This window comes from the organism of the source record quoted next, unplaced genomic scaffold (assembly GCF_019419815.1).
Source record: "Pyrus x bretschneideri cultivar Hongxiangsu unplaced genomic scaffold, Pyrus_bretschneideri_v1 Contig33, whole genome shotgun sequence".
In the NCBI taxonomy this organism is placed as follows: Eukaryota; Viridiplantae; Streptophyta; class Magnoliopsida; order Rosales; family Rosaceae; genus Pyrus; species Pyrus x bretschneideri.
In genome coordinates, this window is record NW_025999646.1 from 4,628,402 (window position 1) to 4,650,948 (window position 22,547).

The following is a 22,547-nucleotide window of genomic DNA, read 5'->3' on the forward strand; positions in this document are numbered from 1 at the left end:
ATTAAATTTAGGTAATATTCATTTCTTTATATGCATGCTTGCTCTTTAATCTGATTCCAAAACCTAAGAATGATTGCTTTGTACTCCTAATTTCCTAAAGAATTATTTTGAAATGAGAAGACAACACTTTCTTCTCTCTCTCTCAGCTCCCCACCCCACATCCACTCTTTTTTCCTTAAGTTTGGAATAAAGTTGTGGGATGAGTATTTAATTTTAGGGCTCCAAGTATTATACCTGGTATTATGTTGACATAAATCAGAGCCATCAAAGTTTTCTTCAAGAATCAAGGGATATATTAATCTGGATATGAAGAAGATTAGGCATTGTTGAGGATATCGTATGATGGCACGTGGTGGATTGATTTGTTGAGTAGGATATTTCACTGTAATTTACTGTGTCTTCAGTTCAAACCTTCTCCCTTCCTCTTAGTGTAGCTTAGCGTAGTAATATACTAAATCGCTTGTATACAAAAGCATATCATATGATGGGAAGAGTAATAGATCATTTTGTCTGAATCCTAGATTCTCCTCTTGATTAATATTGATTAAAGAAGAAAGAGTTGTTGATGCAATTATTTAATTTTTACTCGAACCCATGACCGTCGTGGAAACAACCTCTTTGCAAAGTAAGAGTAAGGCTGTGAAGATAGACGTTCATTTTCCAACCATTGCAAAGTTGGGAGCCTTATTGGCTTGGAATCGTTCTTTAAATAAGAAATTATTTTTGTTAGAAAAACCCAACATGTAACATGATGTGGATCAAGTTCTGCCACTTTTCAATTGTCGCTCAGCCCACCAGTCCTTGTCGGTTGTGTAAATTTCATTTCTGGGTGAAGCCCCTTGCCACGTATGACGTTCTTCTTCTTCTTCTTCTTACCTATACCATGATGACAAGTGGCGATATTATAAGGGAATTAAGCATTATATCACACGTTTCTACTTTTTCTATTATAATTGATAATTAGTTCGGAACAGCGTCAGAGTAACGCAAGAAGTTTTTCTCTTTGTTTGTATGACATTTGAGTAGGGAGCAAGTGGCATTACAGTTAAAGACCTTTCCACTGTAACCACTTAGCCTTGATGATGCTAAAAAGAACCTGCCACAGAAACACAACAAAAGAAGTAGCTGGACTCTCTCTCTCTCTCGATCGATCGAAACAGAAAAGTAAACTTTGAAGCGAGCAATCACGAGCTACCCCTGAAATCTCTGCCTTTGAATTCGTCTTTTCAACTGCTGAATGACCTAATCCTCCTTATCCTATCACAAACAAAACAACAAAAAAATCTCTCTCTCTCTCTCTCTCTCTCTCTCTTCGTCTGCAAAATCTTCACTTTCTTGCTGCATTTTCTCTTCCTTTTGAACCTCCATTTTCTTCTTCCAACCATGAAATGAAATTATTACTTCTCTCTCGAACCACTTTGCTTCATCACAAGAGTTCTTCCTCCACTCGGTTAGTCAAGCTTTGATACACAACAACAAATAGCTTATCTTTTTCATGGAAAATAGTCTCTTGGTTCTTCTATCTCTGTGTTTTTTCTCCGAAAATTTCAAAGCTTTTTTGCCGATAACATGTTCTTAATGAAAACCCACGTATGTAATCCACTTTTCCTCAACACCCATGTTTCGGAATCAGTTCATGCACTTCATGAAATCAATTCACACATTCAGAAGGAAAATACATTTTGATTGTTTGTTTTGACAGAAATAAAAAGTATCTCCCCATATTTCATATACTACCAGCCAATTTTTCTTAACACCAATGGCGACGTCATGTTTCCATAAGCTCCGTCTGCGAAAGTTGAAGAGCAAACCTTTGCCAAACCCTTCCTCGTCAAAGAAATCCCAGTTCAATTCCGAAATGAACAGCATGGAAAGGAAGAGGTTTGACAGCTTGGATTCATGGTCTATGATACTGGAGTCAGAAAATGTGGAAACTTGGGAAGTTTCAAAGGAGGACCAGGAGGAGTGGACTGCTGATCTTTCTCAGCTGTTTATTGGTAACAAGTTTGCGTCTGGTGCGCACAGTAGGATTTATCGTGGAATCTACAAGCAGAGAGCTGTTGCTGTGAAAATGGTGAGGATTCCAAACCAGAGGGAGGAGACCAGAAGCTTACTTGAGCAGCAATTCAAGTCCGAAGTTGCCCTGCTTTCCCGCCTCTTTCATCCCAACATAGTGCAGGTAAAATTTATGTCCCAATTTCCAATAGAAGGAAAATCATTTCTGCACAGCGATGTTTGTTTCTATTTCTCGATTCTCTCTTGATTTATTCAATCCAAATGTCCAAAAATAAACGTAAGTGTGTGAAAATCACTTTTCTAATTGGAATGATTTTAGCTCATAATATGAGATAGACTTTTAAACTAGTTTTAATCTTGTAATCCTCGACTATCAGCACTTGCTGATCATATGATATATGATAATTGAAGATCTTGTAGTTAAATTAGAGTTTTGTGTTTCTAAATTGGTGAAATTTTTTTTGTTTTAAAGTTTATTGCAGCTTGTAAAAAGCCTCCTGTGTACTGTATAATCACAGAATATATGTCACAAGGAACATTGAGGATGTATCTCAACAAGAAGGAGCCATATTCTCTGTCCACAGAAACAATTCTGAGGTTAGCTCTTGACATATCCCGCGGAATGGAGTATCTTCATTCACAAGGGGTGATCCACAGGGACCTCAAATCAAATAACTTGCTTCTGAATGATGATATGAGGGTTAAGGTGGCGGATTTTGGTACATCGTGTCTTGAAACGCAGTGCCGGGAAGCCAAGGGAAACAAGGGGACTTATCGTTGGATGGCACCGGAGATGATCAAGGAGAAACCTTGTTCTCGGAAGGTTGATGTTTACAGTTTCGGGATTGTGCTATGGGAGCTGACAACAGCTTTGCTTCCCTTCCAAGGAATGACCCCTGTGCAGGCTGCATTTGCTGTGGCTGAGAAGGTGAGATGCTTATTTTCAAACAAATACTGCATGCTCCGTAACTGCCAATCACAATTTGGCACATGTAACTAAATATCTCGTTACAACTACAAAAAGAAAAGTTCATGTGCACATCAAAATCTAATTTACGATTGTGTACTTATATGTAACAAGACAATTATTTTTCTTTTCAAATTGTAAATCCTTTCATTAGTGTCAGAAATATATTTAATTTCGTATTTGATGATAGAGATGCTGTGTTGTAACATTACTTGTACTAATGGTGCAGAATGAACGGCCTCCAATGCCGGCTAGTTGTCAACCGGCACTGGCACACCTGATCAAGCGCTGCTGGGCGGAAAACCCTGCGAAGCGGCCAGATTTCAGCAATATTGTGTCTACTTTGGAGAAGTATGATGAGTGTGTGAAGGAGGGTCTTCCTCTCACGCACCACTCCGGATTGGTAAGCAGAAATGTAATTCTTGAACGTTTGAAAGGCTGTGTATCCTTGAGCTCCTCCGTAACTGTACAGGCCTGACTCCATTAGAAGGTATTAATGCAGTTATTATTATTATTTTCATGATAAAGATATGTTTTGTTGTTAATTAGTAAACTAATTAGTTCATTATAATTTGTACATGATGTTCTTTTAATTATCTAAAGTAACTTTGTATGTGAGGATTGTGAGCTTTGGTATGAACCCTACACCGACTGATCACGGGTTCTGTGCTTAGTTCCGATTCACTGATTTTCAGTAAATATCATAATGAATGTTCAGATATAGAATTCTTATTGAGAAAAAAAAAATATTTGTTCAAGCAGTTAGAGAAAAGTAAATAGGTTACAATCATATACGAGTAATGCTACACTTACTACATTCTTGATACCATACTTTTACCACCCCTCTAATAGAGGTAGGGTCCACCAACATATGTGAGTTTCATCTTTATTAGAAAAATGGTACAAATCTGGTGATTAAAAATGTGAGAAGAGTAGTATTTTTTATCATACACGAGTGAGACAAAGAGGGATAAGCTTCACCACTAATAGTTTTTTCACTACGTGAACAAAGTTATTGAGCAAAAATACGTAGCAATAAGTTCCTTCCAAAGTTCTTGTATCTTCCGCAAAGAAAGTAAAGTGGATTCTAAATTTATATATAAATGTGACATGTTGATAATTAATTCAAGATTTCTCTTTAAGAAGAAAATTATTGATGCATATTCGTTTTAAACGATACTTCAAACTTTGTATTAATTCTGCATATTCCGTTTTTGTTTTGTTATTTCGAAAGCGTTTGAATTGGATACTGCTGCGCTAAAATAGGAATCTGCTTTTGTAGTATTGGTTAAGGGCTAGAAGTGCTTTTATAATAATTAAAAGCGTTTTTAGGTTATTAAAGAAGTTTTGATTAATGTGACATAAAAAGTTTAAAGTACTTTTGGATTAAAAATTTAGAACTTGTTTGGAACTGTTTTGAAAGTAACAGAAAATGTTTTTTGTGAAAATGCTTTTAGAACCAATCTTAAGTAAAAATGTAAATGAACTCTTGAAAAACACTTTTAAGTTTAAATACTTTTGAAACTCAAAAATATTTTTTTTCATTTTTAATTTCAGTCATTTTAAAAACATTTATAATTTTATCAAATTTTTTTATAATATTATCATAAGTGATTTCAAAAAAAAAAAAAAGGCATTTCGAAACGGTTCCAGTGCATGCATAACTATGTATTAATAAAAACTTTGTACGTGAAAGCTACAAATGCGTAGCGTTTGATATCAGTTGCTGTCACACACACACACACACACACACATATATATATTCACACACGCAGCGTGATTTACTTCAGTTTTAAAAGTTGCAACAAACCAAAAGCAAGTGATCAGTCATCTTATATTTGTGGATGAGCCTAAACGATGATAATCAAATTGTTAAAATATGTTGACCCTTGACTCTTGACTCTTGACCCTTGATCCATTCGATACTCGAAACCAAACACTACTCCATTTCTCTAAAATCATGAGGGCTGTGGATTTGCCAAGAAATTACAAACAAAAAAACAAAACAGTTCTGATACAGAAAAGGATTAGGCAAAAAGAGAAGAAATAGTCAGAGGAAACGCGTGAGAACTAAGCTATGAACGACGACATGCACCTCCAGTCACCACCAAGTTGGCTTTCTGGTCAGTTGCATGGCTTCTATTATGCACGAAATTCAGGTCCCTTAAGGAAAGTGATTTCTATTTGTTGAAAACGTATGGATTAGTGTGAGACTCACTTCACATCGAATTTTAACAATCTGAATTATGTTTATTTTGTAATTCGCTATTAATAAATCATTTTTACAAAAATTCAATTAAATACGAAAACCGTTTGTCCATTTAATTGTCATGGCTCCTATTGTGCACAAACTTTAATGTTTCTTAGAACATAATGTTCATCAATTTTTTTTGAATTCAATTAAATGTCTCATATGTTTCCGATTTGGTTTTGCAAGAATAATCTATGAACTACTACTTGAAAAATAAAAAATTTGGATTGTTAAAATTTGATTTGATGTGTACCTCACAACTAATCTTATTTTAAATAAAAATGAAGATCACTTCCTTTAAAGGCTCTATGCATAACATATCAACCATCTAAATCATCTACTTATTATAGATTATTTTAAAGGAAAACTAATGAAAAGAGTTTGAAAACTTTAGTTTTAATGATAAGGACAAAATAAAGGGTAAAGTGAATAGTATCAATATTGACTTTTTAGTGTAAAAATGTGATTTTTCGTTAAAGTGAACAGTACCGTAGACTTTTTATTAAAACTTCCTTATTTTAAATCATTTTATAAAATATATAGATTAATAATATTGCGCAGCGTGCAACATGAACCACACATTTGAAATTTCTTCACCAAATACATATTTAACAAGCAGTTTGACTTCAACGTGCTACATCGACGACTTTGGTGGAATTTTTTAATTAACTTGCAGTAGGGTGATAAAGTGAGACACAAGGGGGCAAGTGAGATTTAACAATGTTTTCAAGAGTACTAAACTCACACCAGCATAGCGACTAAATCAACATATTTAACGAGTAATCATTTCATAGCTAAAACGCATATGTCAGAGTTTGTTGCCTTGCAATCTGCATCTTGATTAATATTTTTGCTTATGATTGAATCAAATATTCATTCGATTCAATAGTGCTAAACTCACACCACCTTCTTGACCCGCATCCTCAACTAATGCTTTGCCAGTTTAGAGACTTAAATGAGTTTTGGTTGCCTAAAAACGCGGGATCATGCACTTCCTAGGTTTTCCACAGCTACGTGTACGGTGATGATACGTAGATGCATGCAAGCTGACCATATGATAAGCTAAACTGTCGGGGAATTTCTGCTGAAGGCACTGAGAGCTGAGCCAATTGTCCCCCTATCGTTCTCTATTTATTGGCCCAGCAAACACAATGCAGAGTCCGCATTCCAGAGGTTTCTCTTTCACCTAATTTTAGCATGTTATTAACTTATTAATACATATAAAAAATACGAGAGAGAGGTCGCACTGGGTGAGGCATATACAAGGGTTCAAAATTTCATAGAATATCATGTTCTTCATTCTCTTTCTTTTGATGATCAAAATACCCAAATACCCTTTGAAAATTTCAACTTTGATGAACTGAATTATTATGAATTATTTAATCCGTTCAATGCATCTTATATCCAACCAATTCAAGATATTTTTCGATTGTGACTGCTGTGTTGTTGTGTATTATTATGAATTCATTGATATTAAAATATGTATATGTATTTATAATTTAATACTATACTATGCATTAACTTCCACTTATACTATAATTTGTATGTAATAATTACGGATGATTACACTAAAAAATCTCTCAAAAAATTCAGTCTATTAGTGAGTGTAGTTGATAGAGTGAATAAAAGACAAGTATAAGGGTTATTAAACTCATTTTTCCAAGGGGTTGTCAGATATCTGGTGCTCACTAAATACAGTACGCACGTGGTATATGCTTACAAGTGTCTTCATGTGTTGGTATAATCGTATTAGGTGGAACTGTATAAGGTTAGGGTTTACGCTTCAAAAAGGAGAGTGATTTTCTTGTTTAATTACGTTGTTAAAATCCAAACTCTCACTCGAAATATTTCTACACAAGTTACCAACGAAAAACATGATCTGTCTTTTCACTTGCCCTAGTTTTTGTAAACGAAGCTTTTAATATCTAGATTTTTTGGGGCTTCTCCATTTTATATTTTTAAGTGGAAAGGAATTAACAAAACTAATACACAAAAGTGATGGATAACCTCTTTCCTTTCGTTTGGTAAACTGCAACTCTCCCCTACCTTTTTTTCCCTTTGTCTTAAGCGATCCCTCAAAAGGATTAATGCAATTCAACTCAATTGAAACACCACCAAGTTTTCAACCCAAAAAAAGGAAAGACCACCAATTTTCCCTTTTTTTTTTTTTTTTTTTTGGGTATTTGTAATTATTAAACAATAAACATCAATTTGGTGTTTATATATAGCAATCTTAAAATTAGACGATGAAAAGTTTGAGCATGCATCATATAAAGTAGAACCATGCTTTGCTACTGAAAGAAAAACAGCAAGTGTTGTTGAAATCCAATCACAAATAGACAAGTGTCCAATGATAATTTTTTAATTTCAATTATTCAAATACGTATTCATTTGTGACTAGTTTTTTAGAAGCACTTGCTACTTTTCTTTCGTAAGTGCAACATGAAGATCAAGGAGAATTCTTAACATTATTAATTTACCAGCGGCCTGAATATAACTCGGTCGACCAAGGAAATGGGCTAAATAAGAAGAAAATAATTGGTATGCATAATTTAATAGCCTTGGAAAGAGCAATGACCTTGGGAAACAATGAAAAGAGGGTTTGCAATAGAGGGATTCTTCTGGGTTTTGGATCCTTTGCTTTGAACGAATACACTTTATCTCGTTACTTTTTGTGTTGCCGAATGTCAACATTGTCTAGTGCGACAGCAGCGAAACATCCCCATCGCTCCTCAAGGAGGAATTTCATATCTCAATGCCTCGATATTTGATTCTATTCAATTACTCAAAGTCACTAGCACTATATTTTGTTAATTTATTGCGTGATTTAGCTCAAGCTATTAAAATTCTCACTTTAAAATGCTAAGGAGATTTAAAATAGTAACACTTTTTATGAACTCTCTATTACCTCAAGTTATTGACACAATGATTTATAGTTTTGATACAGAATTAACATTAAACTATGAGGTGACAAAGAATCTATAAAGAGTCTCACTTTGAAAAAGCCTCTTTAACATTTCTCTTAGTTTTATAAATACAAAGTAGTGTACCTAAAGTATCATTACTTACTTTATAAACCTATCACAGATTCCATGTGATAGTTATATTACAAGACAATCGTGCAAAGTTACATATAAAAGTTGAGGTGAAATGTAGTAGTATATGATTGATGACATTTTTAATAGGAACGGAAACACCCATGCATCCAGTTCACACTGTGAATTTGGCAATAATTTGCCAAATATTCTTGCTTAGAAAAGAACGACGGAGTTACGACCAAAATGAAAAAAGACACAAACGATGGATTGTTCGACATTGTTGCAATACAAACAAACCAGCTTTCTAATTCCGCAGTTGCACTTGTGCAGTCAAAACCCTAGGAGGAAATTAGACAGTCAAAAGACAAACAAAGGAAAGGAGCCACCCATTCCCCGCATGCCACACAAAACAATCACAAAAGTATTTCCAGGCTTTCTCTTTCTTTTTTCCTTCATATTCCCTGTATTTCGTATTCCATTTTGGCCTTTTCTCCTCAAGAAAATATGTCCTCTTCTTAAGGATAAAAAAACAAAGAAAATATTACTAAGTAGGCTTATCACAGTGCTAAATTAACATTGAACATATACCGCATCAATGATCCAACCATATATACTATCTAATTAAAAAGCACACTGTATGCAAATATTTTTAACATTCATAATTTGTTAATTAAGTGCTAGACCGCACTGATAAAAACTGAAACTAAGTTGTGATCATGACTCCAAAAGTCAAAATTTAATTACCCATTTTCTTTTTACATAAACATGAAGGCGTAATTTATGGGCAGCCAAAAAAAAAAAAAACAAAGTAGTTTTTTCTTTGAACATGAAGATGAAGAAGATGGAATTTAGCTAAAACCCACCTCAAAATTAAGCCATATTAGAGCTTAATTACCGTCTTCAGGGAAGCAGAAGAACTTAACCCAATAATTATTGACTCCACACACCCCATATTCTCTCTCCAAGAAAGCTCACAAACCTTCTCACTGACCCTTTTTCCGAGGCTTCCTCAACAACCTCTCCGCCGCCACCACCGGCCTCTTGATCCGCCGTGTGAGACTGAGCCAGCTCCTTCCTTTTCACACTCAACTCGGACCTCTTCAACTCACCCGAGCCATTATTAGCCCTACTCTTGTTCCTCCTCTCCTTCCTACTAGTCTTTGATGAAAACCCTTTGCTCTCAGTCAGCAGCTCATCTTCAAAAGCATCGATGATCTCGTGGATGAGTTGGCGATTTGGCGACTCGTCCCATCTGACCCAGTAACTCGTGTAGCACCTGAAGCAGTCGCAGTTAAACCTAGCCGGGTGGTCCCCGCCAACCCCACCGCTCCCGCTGCCGCCCTTTGCTGCTGCCGTCTTTTTGGCGGTGGCGGTTGTCCTATTACGTGGAGGAGCGTACGAGGATGAGGAGGATAAGTTGACGGAGCAGTTAGAACAGGAGATAAGGTAAGCCAGGACTTCTCTGTCCTCGGGTGACAGAGCCGCCGCCAGGGTGAGGATGGTGGCGGGAAGAAAGGCCAGGTGGTCTGATATGATTGGTGGTGACGGATGAACCGCTCCCTTTCGGTAGAGCTTCTTCATGGTTTAATTGTTGGTGAAGCAAAGACTTACAGTTGGCGATGAAGATGGTGAGGTTTTTAGATAGAGGAAGAGGGAGAGATGAGAGAGAGAGAGAATCTCTGGCCTTAGAAGGGTTTGCTGAGGTTATATTCCAGATTCAGAGAAGAGAGAGAGAGAGAGAGAGAGAGAGAGAGAGAGAGGAGAGGCATTGGAGTTGGTGATGGGGTGATGACTGTAATGAGTTTTTGAAAGTTAGGTTCTGATTGGGCAAGTGTTCATGTGCGACGCGGGACTACTGACTGTATTTGTACATGCAGTCTCATCAGAGTGAGTGAATACTGAATTGGATTGCTTGGACGGTTGTGATGTGGTGGGACTAACTAAGTATGATATGATTAATTGTACGTAGGGTTGGTATGACTTTCTCAGTCGAAGCTTTGGCCTTATCTGCGGTGCCGCATCATTAACAACTATCATGCAACATGAATATCTGCAGTACTGCATCAAATGAATTGCGCTTTGTTACACGTGATAATGTGTGATAATATTGTAATAGTTGCATAGCTATTTTGGCCGTATCTACAAGGTTAAAGGAAAATACGTAATGAGATTATAAATGTGATAGTATTCTAAATCAATCGTATGCTGTTATGTAAAAATATTAATTATACATCAGAATATGATAAATTTAGAATATTTGTCACAGTGACATCTTTAGTATGTTTTCTAGTGTTAATACAAGACAAGGAGCTGAGTATTTTAAATGCCAAGCAATTTAGACTGCGTCAAAAGGAGTTTATTGAATAGATGTTTGAATAATATAGCACTGCAAGTAGGATGTCATGTTTCGGATACGAGTTCCATTTCGTAGTAACGTGCATTTTGCGCTATATCTTGTTGACTTGGAAATTGAAAACATACAACTGTTTTTAAAATCCAAAAAGGGACAATGTGTTAGACAACGTTGTACATATGCTTTGTGTTTTTTTAATTTTGAGTAGGATCTGAAAATTCTATAAACTTCCAATAAAAAAATTTATATACGTCAAATGGGAGCACCCTGATGAGCGATGCACGAAGGCCACTGGGAATAATAGGAAGTTAAGTGAAAGAAAGTTCACACAAGAGCAACTTACAGTTCTGCCGAATCCAATTCGAGAAAAAGCTAATGTTACACGAATCACAATGGTCAAATATGAACCACGAGTTTTGAATTTCGCACGTTTATAAAAATTTAACACTAATCGGATTAAAGCTCTGCATTCCGGTAAACCATCAAGATCGAACTACGTGGATGAGTTTTTGATCCATGATTCCAGGTTTCTTGAGCTCCTCATTGGTTACTGAATGACCAAGACCAGGATAAGCCTGCAGTTTAGAAACGGGTGAAATGTAGGAGTTGCATAAACGTGGAGTATGCGTGCATTTAAGGAATGTTGTGTTGCTCGCATATTATTACCTTCAACCCGCAGCTTACACCAGCTTGTTTGACACTGCTTCTCCAGCTTGTTTGACGAAACGACCAGTTCCTGTCAACCAAATTTAACATTGAGACCACAAACTAGACATAACGGAAGATAATATTTCATTTGAAATATATCAAATGAATGGGACAAAGTCCAGGATGATGGCGATGATGGTATCACAACAATGGTGAACATGATTTTTCGAGTTTGAAGCACGATAACGAATGCTAATCACGATAAACTTCTGAAAAGTACAATTTTCGGTTCTGGTTTTATTTGTTCCATCAGAGATGAATTGAAAGGAAGCCATCGACCAAACACTGCACCTCCTCCCAAAGTTTTAGGGTATGTATAGCAGAACACTTGCCAATGCCAAGGAACCTGATAAAAAGATTGTATTTTCGAGTTACCAACAGTAAGGAATTCAACGCGCAAGTCTTTCTAACAGTGTAACTGTAAATGTGAGTGCATAGAGAAAGAGACCGACCACCTTGACTGAATCCACACACAAGGACATTACTAGGATTTGTGCCAGCTTCTGTCTCATTGTCTATCATCTTATGCACATTCTTAACGGGTTTAAGCAGACCACCTTTCTTCTCGTGGATGTCAAACCAAGAAGGCATCACAGCACCATCTTCAAGAACAAGCATATCAGCATACTGAATGCCATTAGATCGTACTGACTTGCTTTAGAACTAAGTATGCTCTTCATAAAGTCGTAATCAGCACAAGGATATCTCTGCAACATTAAAATTGAGGCATGCTTTCTATAACAGAAAAAGTGATTTCTGCAGTTTCAACATTAACCATTCCCTAATTTTTTTGAGACTCCAGTTCTAAGAGCAATGGAGCTTAACTTAAGCCCGCATGCCAACGCTTTTTATGGCAACTGGTTTCGCTCGTAAGTGGTCAATACAAATTGTAACCTTTCTAAATGACGACTTGTCAAAATTTAACCATAAGTCTAAAATTTGTAACCAAATATTTGCAGTGTCATAGTTAACTTAGTGTTAAGCAAAAATCGTCATGATAGTTTTCTTTGCAAAATAGAACAAAAAATCGTGGATATATCTTACAGTTTTATGGAGATAATTGTTGAATTTTTGGAAGATTAACGGCAGTTAAAAATTAAAATTACATGTTAACGCAAGCTTAAAATCGTAGCCACCCTCCTCGCCATCAAATACAATATCATATGTTAAAAGTAAAAAATAAAAATAAAAAAATCGCAGTTTTACCTAGCGCCTTTACAACTGCTACAGAAAATATTTCGTTAAGGAAAGTATCCAGATCTCTTTCCACTTAATTCATCAAGTTCGTGATCGTGACTGTTGAAATTTAATGCAATAACTACAGTTATTATAACTTTAAAATGTCATCTGTTTGTAATCGTTAAATCAAATTTCAATAACCCGAATAACATATTTTGTGGATTAGGTGGAAAGAGATCAAAGAGGATCCATTTCGTTAGACCAGCCCGCCTTTAAGTCACACGTGGCTAAACACTACTGGCCATCTCAAAACACAAACAGATATATTGGTCTCTCTGACTTTCGCGAGTTACAGAGCTTAGAGAGAGAACAATCCATGGCGGCTACGAAGCTCCAAGCGCTGTGGAATCACCCGGCCGGCCCTAAAACCAGTGAGTCCCACTTCCTCCGATTTCACATCCGAATTATCTTAATCTCGATATATTTTTATTCGAATTTTCACATCTTTATATTTTCCATTTTTTAATTTGCAACCTTTTTCAAGACTTAGATCTTCTGCGTTGGATTGACTGAGCTGGTTCTCGTACCCTTTTCTTCTTTGATCGTATATTTTTAATTAGGTTTTTGATAAAGACACCCAATTGAGCTTTTTACCAAGAAATTAGAAGTTGGAAAAGTAGTTGGTTCTTTAGAATTTAGTTCAATATGTTTAAACAACAACCACCAAGCCTTATTTCGTTAAGTGGGATCGGATGCATGTATTGTTTGACGTGAGTGCATTCGGTTTTGCGCCAAGTCTTCCGTTAGACCAATGTGTTCAAGTTTTATTCTTTGAATTGTTTGCGCTTATTTTTCTTGATCAAGTGTAGTGGAAAATTTGTTTGATTGCAGTTCACTTTTGGGCTCCCACATTTAAATGGGGAATCAGCATAGCTAATGTTGCTGACTTCGCTAAACCACCAGAAAACCTTTCATATCCTCAGCAAATAGGTTTGTTCTGTACATATGTTGTTGTTTCATGTTCTATACGAGAGTAGTGGATTTGTCTGGTCTCGCCTCAAATTAATGTTTTTCCCGTTTTTGTTTTGTACCCAGCGGTTGCATGCACCGGAGTTGTCTGGTCACGTTATAGCACCGTCATTACTCCGGTAAGTTGAACTAATCGATATAATGTTCCTTCCTACCTCTAGAAGATCAGAAGATCGATGATAGTTGCTCGGTCCAGGAAGTGTCAAACAGCTTGTGCTTACTTTTTGTCGTTCTCTTTTTGTTGTTACCAAATTTTAGATCATGAACACTAGGAATGTATCTTATGTGGATTTGGCATTACTTTCCAAGGAGAGATAGGTTCGAGAATTAGATTTCAGGTTTCCTTAGATGATAGACCGGCTTTCAGTAAACTTGTGAGTTCCAAAACCGTGGATGCATAATATTCGTCATAAGAACAAGAGAGTCATGGATGTTCTTTGATGTGGAAATAGAACATAGAAAGGGACTTGGGGTAACAGATGAGTGAAAGTGCATGCATTAAGGATTAGCCTTGTGGTTTTCTTCTTGATTCTGTATATTGGAGCTTTCCTGGATGGAGTTTTTACTGGATTTTGAGCTTTGCGTTCTGCGATTCATAATTGCAGAAGAACTGGAATCTTTTTAGCGTGAATGTAGCAATGGCAGGGACAGGCCTCTACCAACTCAGTCGTAAAATACGGTAAGTTCAATGTAATGTTAATTGTTTTGATGAAATTTTGGTGATGATAAAAGGGATAGCTCTTACTAAATAGTTCACTAAACAGTGCTTGTTATCAATGGTTAACTGGAACCGATCAAAACTTTTTTATGGCGTGTTCATCATGACACGAACATCTGTATGAGATAATCTTCTACTTTTTCCAGGCATGACTATTTCTCGGAGAAAGAAGCAGCAGTTGCTGAAGAATGATGGCGAAAATTGTACCAACCACGTCTTGTCATGGGTGCCAAGGCTCATGTCGCCTCCTTCCCTTCCGTTTCTATTGAATTTGATTTCATGTTGCCGCCTTCTTGGAGGGATCTGGATAGTCGAGTTTGATGTGGTAACGGATAGTTTGTACTTCTCTGTTTGATTCAGTTTGCAACTGAAAAAAATCCCTAATTCGCTAATAAATTTCCTCTCCAAATCTCTGCTATATTATTTTGATTTGCAGTGCATATATCTAAATCTGGGCAGTACATATTTTGTAATCCCTCCTCCCCCAATTTCCCTGGTTCTGTTGTTCACTCCCGCACGGTTGGCGGGCTGCGGCCTACTCCCATATAGGAAGAGAGTAGTGCAGTATTTTCCTGTCAGAAGAAAGACGGTAGTGGATGAAAATGATCAATCTCACATAATTTCAGCAAAGTTAACTACTGACATATCTGTATAATTGGAATGATCAAGCATGACGAAACTACAACATTTCCGACCCGTGCTACATCTCGATGGTTTTGCAACGATAATCTGCCTAATCAAATTGTAATGAAGAACTAAAACTTCATAAATGTTTAAGAGTTCAGAAGTTTACAACCTCACTAAAATTTCGAAGTACATGTCCCATCTCAGAAGTAAACAAAAATGGCAGGCTAGAAAAAATTCAATGATTTGAATGTTGAAGTATGTAAGTTTTGCATCTTATACCGAATGGGTATAATTTGCAATCAGCTAAACAATGAAGACTAACAGTACACGCGAATGCCACTGAAACTCACTTGCCCTATATGGCCGTAGGTAAATTATAAAGCCAAAAGGGAAAACTGAATTCCGAATTCGTCACCAACAATTAGCTGCTCCTTGTAAGGTTATGAGTGCCAGTTTTCGAAGACCTCCAATATGGGCTCGCTTAATACTTGAACCAAGTCGCTGCAACTAACCATTTCTGGTTTGTTCACCTTTCAGACCAGAATCGTTATCGTTTTCATGCCCATTCAAGCCCAAACTTAAATTCAGATCTTGGCATACTACCTGATTACTCTCCTGCGAATGAAACAAAAACATCAAGCAACTGTTAATAAAAAAAAATGAAATCAAACCTCTTTTGATTTACCATTAGAATTCAAGTACCAATATTATGATTTCCACAATTTCTTAACAGAGAAAGGCGTAAATTAAATCCCTCCAACAGAAAAGCACAGTCAATTTATGGTTCCCACACACACTAATGCATATGATAAGCATGTGTCTCCACCATACAAAGTAATGCTACACGAACCCAAAAAAAGAAATGGTAGAAAAGAACGCAAGCATATAAAGGCAAAAACGTTTCACCTGATTTTCTTCCATAGGAACGTCATTAATGTCAGGTTTTTCATCTAAACCCTCATTCTTTGGGGTTGCCTCTGTTTCAACTGGCTCATCATCGATAGAGTTGCCGTCATCTTCAACCTGCTCTGCAGCCTCATTTTGCTGTTCTTCTAGTAAAGCAATCTGCTTTGTCAAAAGGATAAAATTATCATTCAACAGAAAACCCCCCACCAAAATCAAATAAAATCCTACGCAATTAACCCCATTCCAATCATGGAAACCTGTCTAGCAATGTTACGATGGAAACCTGTCTAACGATACTACCCAACTTTAATCAAAATGAACTCAATATCATTACTATCTTAGAGTCATCCTACCCATAATCCAATAAGAAAATGAACAATCATAGAGAACCTCTACGCTGTTTTCAAATGTTACACACTCTATACACACCAGTAAAAATAACTATTCCCAATATCTCAAACTCAAATTTGACTACTTCACCGGGGTAGGAGTTAGGCATTTAAATAACTACAAGGGAGTTCCTGGTGTAACTATTTTCCTAACTATCCAGTGTAAGCAAACCATGCATCTGTTTTCCCTCCAGCCATCCACCATAAGAATAAGATTTCTAGAGCCAGCTCACTTTATGAAATTGGTAATGTTTCTCCAAGTTGGAAATTGGCGACATGATGTTACACTTATGACACGCCCAATATCACTCGGATGATGCTTGATTCAGTCAAGCATGCACTAGTGCAGGTTTTAGGAAAACAAGAGATGGCCGGACAAACCAGAAAGGTCTTCAGAGTTCAATCTTTTTCACTGAATCTAGCTTATTTGCACAATATAAACCTCAAATCTTAACATAACACAATGTATAAATAGGTATTTGTAAATATTCAAAACTTGTCTATCCCACTGTTCCATCGCAACATACTTGTAAATATTCAAAACTTCATAGCTGCATTTACCAAATTTCGTCACTACATACTTGCCGGTTGGCACTATGGATGAATAGCTCGAAACTCTTTCCAATAGAATAAGGTTCAGAGAAATACCAAAAGGAACCACAAAACAAAAACCGGTAACAAAGTAGTATATCATTGTCTAGAGGAAAATGTCAATATAACCCCCCAAAAACCAACTCTTGATTACCAAGATTCTATATCAACTTTGTGAGAACTCTTGCTGAATTTTGTAATCACTACAACCTCGAACATCCCATGTTTTCTCAAAGTACTGAATCTTCACTACAACAACAAAGTTCGGTTTAACGGGAGCTGCATTAAGTATGATTAACCAATCAACAATCAGTTTACTTCTAAATACAAACCATTCCAATGTGCTAATCTTTTCTCGATTCTAAATGGATTCTCATGAGCCGCATGAAGTATGATTCACAGCAGGATCGCGACTACTTACGAAACATAAAAACCAAACCAAAATCCAACAACTATATCTAAACATCAACATGACAAACAAAGATAACTCATAACTCAATTTCAAATATTCATTTTTCGACTCGAGGACTCGCTGCACGCGTTATGCAAATCACGAGATCATCACTCCACTCAGTCCACAAAGAAACTAAAAAGAAGCATAAACCCATAATTTCCAATGTGTCAAACACCTCCTTCCCCAACATCTCTGAAACTAAACCCTAAATTACTAGTAACCCAAAACACACTATCAACTCAATACAAAAAACCCCACAAAGCTTTCATTAAAAAAGTACAAAAATCAAACAACCCAGGACATCAATCAGACTCCAATGACAAAAAATCAATCAAACAAGTAAAATTGGAGCAAAATTACCGGAATGTATTTGAATTTTCGGCGGGGCGGCTCCTCGCTCGCAGCCAAAAGGCCGTCGTCCTTGGCAGAAACCTTGTTCCTGTCCCCTCCATTGGCGACTGCACCATTACTAATGGTAGCGTTTTGGCTTTGGGCAATTGGGGTCCACTTGTAAAGCAAGAGATGGGAGCCGTTAATACCGTTAGAGGAACCGTTAATCTGGTGAGAGTGATGGGTGGAGGTGTTGTGGTTGGAGGGAGGAGCTACGTGGATCCACTTCTTCTTCCACTTCCTTACCGGCCCAGTGAACACCGTGGCCGGTCCGTGCCGGGTCGAAGTCCGCCCGAGTCGGGCCCCAACTCCCTCCATCTTGCTGATGGATCTCCGATTCTGCGTTGGCGAGTCGTTAGGAGTCCGATCCGTCGTTAAAATTAAAATTTAAAAAAAAATATCAAGAATTTTAAAGAATTGCTCTATGATTCTTTGTTTCTTTGCTTTCTCTCTCTAAAACAAAGACTTTCTCTCTCTAGATTTGGGTGGGGTGTGTTTTTGATTCGTATATATGGTTTCCGTGTCCGGGTGGGATTGGGTGGTGGTCATGCAGGCCATCTCCAATAAAGGTTCCAAAAGGTTAAAGAATCGAAAATAGTTCAAAAATCGTCTTTAACCGAGGACTAGGTCAGAGGGCTATGGAATCTAAGATGGTCCCACAGAATCGGAGAAGGCTGGAGGGCTGGCCAAAAAATAGAGCAATCATGTCGGTTATAACCGACAAGAATATATTTATATTAAAAATTAAATATATTTCTGTCAGTTATACCAGAAATAATTGCTTAAAAAAAATTTTGAATACAACGGCTAGTCAGCTAGCCGTTGTATTCAAATTTTTTTTTTTTTTTTTGGGGGGTTTTTTGGGCCAATTTTTTTTTTTTAATTCTTAAAAATTCTATTTTTTTTTCCTATAAATACCTAAACCATTCATTAAATTTAAGTTCTAATTTTTTTGGTTTTTTGGTCCAGTTACCGTTTTAGTTTTTAAATTTAAGTTGTTGTAGTTTTTAAATTTAAATAATAAATTATGTTTGACCCTTTGGTCCTCGGTTGAAGACGGAGGCAAATATGACCATGAATTGTTTATTAAAATATTAATTTCTTGGAGGGCAAGAGGGCTAAAACGAGCCCTCAGTTCAAGATGGTCTTACTATTGTGATGCTAAATCAAGGGCGTCTACGCGGATTCTTACCACATTGGGACCTTTTCTTTCTGATTCACCAATTTTTGGAAACCTAAGGAATCGTCAAGTGGAGTTAGATTCTATTTACTACGATCTAGTAATATTTCTCTTTATTGTTAAATGAAATGTAAGTTTAATTATCATTAAAGACGAATTTGAATTAGTAAGCTTAACAAAGCTAAATCCTTCTTAACCCATTTTTTATATGCTGTAGTAATTTCTTTGGTGACACCACATTAAGGAGTAATGCAAAACTTTGGTAGACACTGAGATTCCCCATTAAAGAACTCAAACAGATCATACCCTCTAAGAACCAATTAGAATTGATAACTCCACTTGACAAAATTGTCATCTTGGAGCTTCACAATTATCATTCCTAACAGACTTTCGATCTTGACATTATTAGACGCCATATCAACTCAAAAAATTCAGAAACAATTCTCAACACAAACTGCAACACAATCTTTGCGATAACGATCTTTGCACCAAGCGATCTTCAATTCACAATCTTTAATTCACAATCTTCAATGCACAATCTTCAATTCACAATCTTTAATTCACAATCTTCAGTTAACAATCTTGTAACTCACAATCTTCACTTCATACTTCTCAATTCACAATCTTTAATTCACTATCTTCTCAGAAAAATCAATCTTCTGCTGATATTTGCCTCTAATCGACATGCTTTTAGCACTAATCTCAATCAATCATAAACTTCATCAAACATTATCGAATTTCAATACAATTTCAAAGAAAACTTAACAAACTTCTCACTGTGACAATTTATCAAACACCTACTGTGCATAAAGTTTCAGGAATATAACCTGAGAAACCAATCCTCCGAGATCTTGAACCGAACAGATCGAAACCCAGATGAAGAAACTCAAATCGAAGCTCCCAAACAAGATCACCAATTTGTAACCTTCAGCAGAAGATGATGGCACGAAAGATCGTCCGGGCGAATGATACCATGATAACCAAACTAGAGAACTGAAAAGAAATGCTAAGACTACAAAAATGTAAGAAAAGAGAGATGAACAATTAGAGAGAGAAATCAGAATTTGATCTTTGTATTTCGACTTAGTACAAATGAATTACAATCTATCCTTTTATATCTCAAGTTAGTCGGTTACAGTGCTAACTAACTCTCAACAGATTCTAACAACCCTAACAGACTCTGCTGACATGGCAATGCTGATGTGGTTGCTGAAATGTCATTCTAACAATATCAACCACAAACATACCGGAGATTAACGCGTGTGAAGCCATGCCTCACGTGCCACGTCTACTACCATACCAGACACTCCGACGTCGGCGTCCTCCAGAACCAGTGCGCGCAGAGACGATGTGCTGATAAACTCCCTCAGGCGACCGACGGCCATGGCCTGCTTTTCGATCCCAATGCGCATAGATGTGTCGGCCTCCAGCTGTTGCACGAACTGGCTCATGGAGGTCCTCATTACCTCAAGTTTTTCCCTCCGCTTGTTCAATTTGGCCAAAATCTTGAATGCCTTCTTGACGTCACCGCGACTTTGCACCCGCCCACTGTGTTTCCTTGACGCCTCCCCCAACTTCATAATTTCTACTTCATTGATCCCTTCTCGAGCAGCAAGATGCTGCAATTGACGAGCATCGGAACGGTCCTTGGGATATCTGTTTATCAGAATTCTTGGTTCCCACTTTCGATTTCTCTTAAACCACTGATCATTTTTATGGTTCCATAACTCAATCAGCGATTCCAACTCGATACGACTCTTCACAACAACGCGAGCGGTGCGATGAACCTTGTTAGCCTTTTCCACGAAGCATTCTCTCGAGTGGGAAATCTTGGACTTCAACTTTTCACACCGATCTTCCATAGCCAGGAAATTGGCCATAGAAACCATCACCGACGACATTTCCGGGTTTGAATTTGCAGGGAGAATTATACATTTGAGAGAGAGAGATCAAAATCAATTAACTATAATCAAGAATCAATTAACTATAATCAGAATCAATTAACTAAATTATATACCCGAGATTAACGCGTGTGAAGCCTGCCTCACGTGCCACGTCTGCTACCATACCGGACACTCCGACGTCGGCGTCCTCCAGAACCAGCGCGCACAAAGACGATGTGCTGACAAACTCTCTCAGGCAAGCCGACGGCCATAGCCTGCTTTTCGGTCCCAATGCGCACAGATGCGCGGGCCTCCAGCTGCTGCACGAACTGGCTCATAGAGATCCTCACTACCTCAAGCTTTTCCCTCTGCTTGTTCAATTTGGCCAAAATCTTGAACGCCCCCTTGACGTCACCCCAGCTTTGCACCCGTTCGCCGTGTTTCCTTGACACCTCCCCCAACTCCACAATCTCCACTCCATTGATCCCTTCTCGAGCAGCAAGATGCTACAATTGACAAGCATCAGAACGGTCCTTGGGATATATGCTTATCAGAACTCTTGGTTCCCACTTTCGATTTCTCTTAAACCACTGATCCTTTTTCTGGTTCCATAACTCGATCAGCGATTCCAACTCGATACGACTCTTCACAACAACGCGAGTGGCGCGAGTTGGAATCGCTGCTCGAGTTATGGAACCAGAAAAAGGATCAGTGGTTTAAGAGAAATCGAAAGTGGGAACCAAGAGTTCTGATAAGCATATATCCCAAGGACCGTTCTGATGCTCGTCAATTGCAGCATCTTGCTGCTCGAGAAGGGATCAATGGAGTGGAGATTGTGGAGTGGAGATTGTGGAATGTCAGAATGCATGTCCTTGAGCTTCGATGTAGAAACGTTTTCGAGACCTAATAGTTTGTGGGGAAATGGATAGAGATCGTCTGAAATACGGTTACAAAATTCTAGATAGAATACCAGCTCAAGTACTTGAACTCTCTTATTCATTGCAAACTGAATCCATTTGTCGAGCAAACTTGAAAAACGGAAATCTACATAAAAGCAAGCCCGGAAGTGTTCAATGACTGGACCTCTATGTTGTTCCACCACATTATCTACCCAATTGACGTATCTATGCTGTTCTTGGTCTTTTAGTTCTGGTTCCATTACCATGAAGTGAAATAAATATTCACCAAGTTCAAATTTAGCATCCAGATCGAGATTCATAGTGGACGACCACACATACTGCCATCGTCTAGAAAGGATACTGGTAGCTGCTGCTTCCTTAAGTGGCAAGAGAGACACAATACTAGAAAGTATTTCATCAGGCAACTGACTAATTCTGTCCACCAAATTGTTGTTTTGGCCCTTATTTTTCTCCTTTATTCCCAAGTTTTTCTTTTTTCTTTTTGGCATGTCTCTACTCCGCCGATAAAAGTTCCTAGCAGAGGCTGCTCCCGTTAGCATGAAAAGCGAGAATAGAAGACTATTTGGCAAACGACGACTGATTTTGCCCACCGCGTTGCACTTGCCCTTATTTTTCTCTTTTGCCCCCAAGTTTTTTCCTCTTTTTGTTGCCTTTCCTCTCGTCCCGAAGTTGTGCTCATTCTTCTAATAGATCAACATGCCAACCCCAAAGGGAAAACAACAACAACAACAAACCGAGTAAGGATTAAGGAGTGTCACAGGGTAGCGTTCATCAAGTTCGGATAATACTTACATCCCCATAAACGTATTTTCATGAATATATTTCATAAACGAAACCGTTCAATTTCTTAATCATCATTTAAACGTCATTCGTACGAAAAATCTTTCGAATTGGAGATTCTGAAATTGAACAGTTCCGATTATGAATTTTCTAAGATGAATGAATGTA

General features: G+C 37.4%; 5 protein-coding genes across 6 annotated transcripts; 2 read left to right on the forward strand and 3 right to left on the reverse strand.

The window, feature by feature from the left end:
• The first annotated feature begins 1,012 nt into the window (after positions 1 to 1,012).
• On the forward strand, positions 1,013 to 3,601 carry LOC103948242 (serine/threonine/tyrosine-protein kinase HT1-like). Its single transcript, XM_009359252.3, has 3 exons — positions 1,013 to 2,179; positions 2,489 to 2,944; positions 3,213 to 3,601. The coding sequence occupies exons 1-3, from the start codon at positions 1,760 to 1,762 to the stop codon at positions 3,459 to 3,461; spliced, it is 1,125 nt and encodes a 374-aa protein (XP_009357527.2). The 5' UTR covers positions 1,013 to 1,759; the 3' UTR covers positions 3,462 to 3,601.
• Positions 3,602 to 8,229: 4,628 nt separating this feature from the next.
• Positions 8,230 to 9,996, reverse strand: LOC103948243. Of its 2 annotated transcripts, none has more exons than XM_009359254.3 (2): positions 9,136 to 9,996; positions 8,230 to 8,610 (listed from the first exon to the last, which is right to left on the reverse strand). In XM_009359254.3, the coding sequence occupies exon 1, from the start codon at positions 9,851 to 9,853 to the stop codon at positions 9,203 to 9,205; it is 651 nt and encodes a 216-aa protein (XP_009357529.2). In that variant the 5' UTR covers positions 9,854 to 9,996; the 3' UTR covers positions 8,230 to 8,610; positions 9,136 to 9,202. The 2 variants fall into 2 exon arrangements, with proteins under 2 accessions (XP_009357529.2, XP_009357528.2); XM_009359253.3 differs by lacking the exon at positions 8,230 to 8,610 and adding an exon at positions 8,625 to 8,783.
• A 1,111-nt stretch (positions 9,997 to 11,107) lies between these two features.
• Positions 11,108 to 11,951, reverse strand: LOC103948318 (probable carboxylesterase SOBER1-like). Its single transcript, XM_009359324.2, has 3 exons — positions 11,680 to 11,951; positions 11,292 to 11,361; positions 11,108 to 11,200 (listed from the first exon to the last, which is right to left on the reverse strand). The coding sequence occupies exons 1-3, from the start codon at positions 11,949 to 11,951 to the stop codon at positions 11,108 to 11,110; spliced, it is 435 nt and encodes a 144-aa protein (XP_009357599.2).
• Positions 11,952 to 12,785: 834 nt separating this feature from the next.
• On the forward strand, positions 12,786 to 14,677 carry LOC103948244 (mitochondrial pyruvate carrier 4). The gene is made up of 5 exons (XM_009359256.3): positions 12,786 to 12,943; positions 13,404 to 13,502; positions 13,608 to 13,660; positions 14,147 to 14,220; positions 14,406 to 14,677. Exons 1-5 carry the CDS (start codon positions 12,889 to 12,891, stop codon positions 14,449 to 14,451), a joined length of 327 nt encoding a protein of 108 aa, XP_009357531.1. The 5' UTR covers positions 12,786 to 12,888; the 3' UTR covers positions 14,452 to 14,677.
• Positions 14,678 to 15,001: 324 nt separating this feature from the next.
• LOC103948252 lies at positions 15,002 to 18,102 on the reverse strand. The gene is made up of 3 exons (XM_009359262.3): positions 17,587 to 18,102; positions 15,793 to 15,951; positions 15,002 to 15,501 (listed from the first exon to the last, which is right to left on the reverse strand). The coding sequence occupies exons 1-3, from the start codon at positions 17,932 to 17,934 to the stop codon at positions 15,394 to 15,396; spliced, it is 615 nt and encodes a 204-aa protein (XP_009357537.2). The 5' UTR covers positions 17,935 to 18,102; the 3' UTR covers positions 15,002 to 15,393.
• Positions 18,103 to 22,547: the final 4,445 nt, after the last annotated feature.